Source organism: Pavona decussata, unplaced genomic scaffold, assembly GCF_977016875.1.
Source record: "Pavona decussata unplaced genomic scaffold, jaPavDecu1.1 SCAFFOLD_245, whole genome shotgun sequence".
NCBI classification, from domain to species: Eukaryota; Metazoa; Cnidaria; class Anthozoa; order Scleractinia; family Agariciidae; genus Pavona; species Pavona decussata.
In genome coordinates, this window is record NW_028145650.1 from 487,630 (window position 1) to 493,907 (window position 6,278).

A 6,278-nucleotide genomic window follows, 5' to 3' on the forward strand; every position below is an offset into this window, starting at 1 on the left:
ATAAGTCAGTAATTTCCCTGTAGCCAAACTGATTGATCTGGCCTTAAACAAGAAGTACTGTTTTCATTTGCTAAAATAAAATACCGGGCTAAATCGGGGGGAGGGGGGATCCTGGCTAAATAAAGTTTGTTTAATCATTATCCGACTGTTGTGCGAGATAAGCGACTGCGTCAGCTACTTTTAGAATTATAACCTGAACACTTTCAGTTAATTTCAAAGTCAGTCTCACGTGCAACCTCAATGGAAACGTAAAAATCCCTGTGAAATAGCTAGTCCCGGCCTTTAAGCTCGTCATCCTAAGATCCTAGCTCGAAGGCTTGGTCGCATAGGGAATTTGAACTTTTTCGTTGATGCATGGTTTATTAAGGCACTGGTGATGTCACTGTTGCCATCTTTACAGTTGATAGCAATGACGACTGCGGTTTATGTTGGAAGGGCCGTAACCTTGCACAATCCTTTGTTTTAACGTTCACATTACAGCTGAATATTATAGGATCGTTTCTATTGGTCAGTTGCTCCAACACATTTTAAGCTGTATTATGGTTTGTGCACGGCCGGTCAAGGCCAAAAATGCAAACCAAAAACTGATATACTGAACAAAAAAGGCTTGTCTGTCTTCCTAACCATTTCCTTTTATTAACCCGTTATCTAAAAGAATTTGGGTATTATATGAAAACCTGGAAAACGGAATAGTGTGGGCGGGGTATTAGAGCGCTTTCCATTTGTCAGACTGAGAACTGGCCGCCCATTTTAACCATTTCGCAAACGGACTGTGTTAATTTGAACGACAGTTATGCTCACCTCGAAATACCCAAAGCCCGTGTTGACCTCATGCAGACCTGAGATGAACGCCACCGACTATGTGGATCACATGACGAGCAATGTCCTAAGAGGGGGTATGCATCTACACTCATTGGATCCTACCCCGAACCAGTCCCTCTCACAATACAACTAAAACATAATGAGCCGAGTAAAGACAAACATCCTAGTCAAAAGAAAATATTTCATTTTTTTAATTGCTTCCAAATGGCGCTCACTACTCTCAGAATGTGCCATTTTGAAAAATTCGAAGAATCAGGCCTTCACTGAATTGGTGCACTCCATTTACGGATCGACTGGTCTGACTGGCCAGTGCTGACAAAAGGAAAGCAGCCTAAAGACTGACTTGGTGAATCTCTTCAGCGCGGATAAGTTCAGCTATATAATAACAGGGAATAATAAACAGAGCTAAATAACAAATACTTCTGTCGAAGGGAATAATCTATTTCGAGGAAAAAATTCGCCGTACGCACTTTTTTACACTTTAAACTTTTCTTATTATTTTCAACAAATATATAAAGACAATTTACACAACCCGCGTGTAGAATTAGCTAATCTTGACGGGTATTAGTAATAGACAAAAATTAAAAAATTACAATATTGCTAAAACATCGGCACTACAACGTAAGACTGTGACATGCAGTTGTAAACGAAACAAATAGCTATTAGGTATAATAATTTGTAATAAACAAAAATTAAGTATTAAAGCTAAAAGACAACAATATTGCTACAATATCACTACAATATAAGACTAAGACATGCAATTTAAAATGAAACATGTAACGAAACAAATAGCTATAGGGTACAACAATTATTTGCATTAAATTTCAAATTCGCCGTAGCTACTTTCCAGCACCAAAAAATGAAAATCCCCGGCACTGACAACAAACCCTGACATCTTGTTCGAAAGTTTCCATTTCCTCGACAAAAACATCATCGTCAAACTCCTCACTAAGATCGTCATCTCGCTCGAAATCGTCAGTGAATCGAAGGAAAGTAAATCTTATTATCTGTTGTTGGCAGCCTCCTATGTTTTGAAAACAGCGACGTTCGTTGCCACAGATTACTTCGTTGATGAATCGCGGGAAAACCCCCGGTAGTTCGGTGAAAGCTGAGCATTCGCTGCAAAGACGCCTGAAGTTTCCGCTTGTGGCTGAACCTTGGGGCCTGCACTCGCGAAAGGTAGTGACTGAACGCTTGCGTCTTGTCCTGGCGGCTGCGCCAGTTAGCTCCCTCTCAACTTGGTCGCGAACTGAATTTTGTATGCCCTCCAAAGGCGATTGGTTGACTTGAGAGGAATTTTGCGCGATGCTGGTGAGATTTGTAGGCAAAGGCAGCTGATCGAAGGACAAGTCAACAAATTGAAGTGCTTCCTCTCTGTTGATTGCCATGTATCGAGGATTGTAGCCGGTACCTCCTTCTTGCAGCTTACGAAGCAACTGGATTTCATTCAGTCGAAGACAGATCGGACCTCCAACGCGCTTCTTTGGAAGTTCATGCACGATAATTTTGCATTCCTCTTGAGGGATGGTAGCGTTTTGTGATGTCGGGCGTGGAGTTGGTGTTGTCGGAGGCTTGGTTACCCGGTGTGCAATGCGGGTCCTGTATCGATGATAACGATAGCGATGATACCGTTTTCTTGTCCTGTAGCGGCCATGGGTTTGGGAAACTTCCGACAGAAGAAGCATTACAGGAATGAGAAAAAGAAACTGTTAAAAAAGAACAGAGAAAACGTAATCAGTATAGAACCATGAGGGAGTTTTTAAGGATGGTGCCTACGTTTGTTACTGAGCATATGTTCTGCGCATCTCGAGATACTCGGGTTTCCTATGGGTGGTGCCTACTAATACAGGGATATTTTTGCGTGGTTTAAAACTATGCGGAGAAAGCAGAACTTAGTAAGTGCTCTTGGTATCCAAAGAGAAAATTGGGGGTAACCATGCATTTTTCAGAGATAATAAACTAAGCTTCAATTTGGGAGAAAATGCCATACATTGCTTTGTATTTTACAGCTTTTTGGTATAAATGTTGCTTAATTATTTCTAAAAAATGCGCGGTTAAGCCCAATTTTCTTCTTGGATTCCTATAGCCCTTGCCACGATCTGCTTTTTCCGCAGTCATAAACTGCGCAAAAATGCTTCTGTATTAGTAGACACCATCGTTAACTTATTCGGGGGCAGTAGGAAACAAAATGGCCAGCCATCAAATCTTCTCCAAAATTCAGTGTGTTCACAAAGGAAACAAAGAGCACCACACGTTTGTAAAGCACTGCGGTCATTTAACAAATCGACTGCAGTTTTCTATGGTCTATACTCTTATAGACCATAAAATGACGTCAAAAAATGTTCAAAGCTCAAGTGGAACCACGAGCCGCAGGCGAGTGGTTTCACTGCCAAGTTTTGGACATTTTATGGCGTCATTTTATGGTCTATAAGAGTATAGACCATAGAAAACTGTCGTCGATTTGTTTTTTACAATAACATGGAAAAAGTACGAGCGGAATTGGCTATGTTTTTCGTTGAGAAAGCGCGCGCGTTACATCTGACGTCATTATTATTGTCTGTACTCTTATAGACAATAGCTACGAGCCAATCAGCGCGCGAGAATTTGGACAGTTATTGTAAAAAGCTTATTTGAATCACTGGGGGGTAATTCCTATAATGGTCTATACATAGGGCTCCATCCGAAAGGGATACCTTTTTCAGGCTTGAAGTATATAAAAGCGTAGGGATTTCTCGAGTTGAAGTATAAAATTGGTAGGGGAAATTGTTGTCTAGGTTTCAAAATATCTCGAACAGACACAACGTAAAGAGATGTAGTGCTTCTAAGGTATGTGAAAGGGGTACCATTTTATATAGAAGGGATATAAAACGGTTTCCTTTTCTGTTAAAAATGGTATTTATAAAAGTGTAGGGGTTTGGATCTCGGGGCGGAGTCTCCCCTTATATTAATGAAAACTTTGCTGAGTAACCCCACCCCCCCCCCCCCCCCCGGGAATTGAATAGCAAACTAGGACAAGCAATGACAATTACACGTTATCAAAGGTTTCCACCTCGCTCGTGGAGAAATGTAGTTATGAAAGCTAATTTTATGATTAAGGGAAAGAAAAGCTGAAGTCAAAACTGAAAGGCAAAGATTTTTTGGAAAGATTAAACTGGAAACTTCGGACCAAACCCGATTTAGTTCAATCGTGCTTTTTAAAAACTGGCTCTGTCGCTGGTTTCATATAGAACTGCTACACCGTGCTGACGAGTTCCAATAAGAACGAAACAGCTGTCCACGGTTGCAGCCCTGTTTTGTCGGTTTCTGTCGGGTTGTTGTCTCGCAAAGTCAACTCTTACACGTAGTATCAGCCTTGCAGTTTGTGTTACTGTTCAAAAGCTTCTCTTTCATTTGAATGCGGGTCACACTTTGATATACATTCAAGAATACAAAGGAAGAACTAACACGCGCAGCAAAGTACACAGCCAAACAGAAAGTACTCTCCAGGGTGACAAAACAAAGCAAAACAACACAAGCAATTCAAACGTTAAATTACGAAACTAGGCATTCAGTCATTATAACCGCCGAGTGTCTAGACGGTCACGGAACTGCAGCTATAGAATAACTGACAATTTATTTATTTACTGGACTTAGCATAAAGGAATAGACAAACAAGCGGATAAGATAACAGGGCAAAAAACAGTGACACAGGCTTGGAATCCACAAAAGCTTGCGTCAATTAGTGATGAATATTGTTTGTGTTTGTATGCATAGTTTCATAGTTTTTAATCGATAATTAAAGTCATCGATTTCATGGCTTTTTGACTGTGAATATTTAAGATAGTGGCTTCGTGTTTTCTTCACGTTTAAAAAGAGCAAAGGAGTCTAGCTTCACAGTGAAAAGAAGCAAAGAGTGTGAATTGCTGTCTTTATTGATGGCTTTTCGGTGAAAAAGAAGAATTAAGGTATTTAGGATTGGGTTGGGAGAGGTGTCCTTCACGTCATAAGAGACCTTTGGAACGAAGGCACAAATACTGAAATTGGTTCTTTCTGAAAACAGTAACAACTTTGGTCTAACTTACTTAAAATTTAAATTAAACTCTTCACTCCATGAATATTATAAACCGCTACATGCACACGCCAAGTATTTTCTTTTTTAATTCCTACTCAGTTTCCACTTTTTGCGACTAAAACAAATCTCGAAAATATCATAGAGATCATTTGTGAAATCTGCATGCATTATTATATTCATGGTCTAAACAAACATAATAAACTTTAAGATCGTTAATTAACTTGCGGATATTGCCATACCACCAACGTTGGCGCAGACACCGCTTTCAGCCGACCAATAATGTTTCTTGTCATTTCGGCCAAAATTGGGACAAACTTCACTGTAATCACCCAGAAACAACGCTAAGATAGTTTTAAAATCGTTGACAAATGGTGAACGAAATATGTACACACGTTTTTCAGAAATAACAAATCCTTATACCCAAGATGCCTATTCGAAAGTGTTCCACAAAGATAATTAACGTAAAATGAATACTGCAAAACAGTTTTTGGCGTTAAAGATTTCAGACCACTCTAAAATTTCGGATGCCGATACTTTTTTTTAATTGCTCTGGGAGAAACGACACTTTGGTGGGAATGATTTGGACACGAAACTCTGACACTTGATGAAACAAAGACAGTCCAGCAAGGTAAAGTGAAGATTGGAAGAGCTGGTATTGTAAAGTTGTACGGGCTACAGTCAACTAGCTGACATTCATTGCTTATATAAATTAACTTTTACCGGAGCGAGAAAGAATGCGTGTACCTTAAGTTTTAGCTCCATGAATCAGTACTTCACTTGTCTTCCTCTTCCGCTAAAATTGAAACCAAAGCTTTAATGACAATACAAATAATGAATCAATACTCGAGCGTTTCAAAAGAGAGAAAAATATTCAGTTTTAAGCCTTACCAAAGGTTGTTTGAAGGAAAGAAGAGGCCTACAACACTAGCCTTCCACGTTCCAAAGACTTCTTTCCTTTTCGAAAAGCAAGTCTACTGCGTGAAGATTTGGAGCCGTCTTTAGCTGCTCTCCGGCTTCTCCACTTATAAAGGGGCAACCCCAGACCACCAGAGTACATTTATAGCAATTGCCATGGCGATGACGAAAATAAACATTATTTCATGAATACATGTACAAAAAGTAGACGTCTTCCCCTGCGGCTTATCATTGTAAAGAAGATATTTGCTTTCAGATGAAAATGCAAGGTAGACCGCATGCGAAGTTGATAACTAGGACACTTCGTGTGCATCTATGCGTTATGTCATAATTTCTTCACCCTTCGTCCTTATTTTCATTTGCAATTACATTATGGTATCAATGCTAAGATCGTCGAATTTGAACAGATAATTGTTATTCAAACCTCTCTATGGCCAGTATTTTTTATATTAAAAATAAGGTACTCGGCGATATTTCACGTTTCAGATAT

The 6,278-nt window shown here is 39.6% G+C and overlaps 1 protein-coding gene across 1 annotated transcript; it reads right to left on the reverse strand.

Moving 5' to 3' along the window:
• Positions 1 to 1,046: 1,046 nt before the first annotated feature.
• LOC146457170 (putative skeletal organic matrix protein 8) lies at positions 1,047 to 5,938 on the reverse strand. Its single transcript, XM_085092302.1, has 4 exons — positions 5,762 to 5,938; positions 5,618 to 5,684; positions 1,140 to 2,528; positions 1,047 to 1,085 (listed from the first exon to the last, which is right to left on the reverse strand). The coding sequence occupies exons 2-3, from the start codon at positions 5,633 to 5,635 to the stop codon at positions 1,662 to 1,664; spliced, it is 885 nt and encodes a 294-aa protein (XP_084948428.1). The 5' UTR covers positions 5,636 to 5,684; positions 5,762 to 5,938; the 3' UTR covers positions 1,047 to 1,085; positions 1,140 to 1,661.
• Between the last annotated feature and the right edge of the window lie 340 nt (positions 5,939 to 6,278).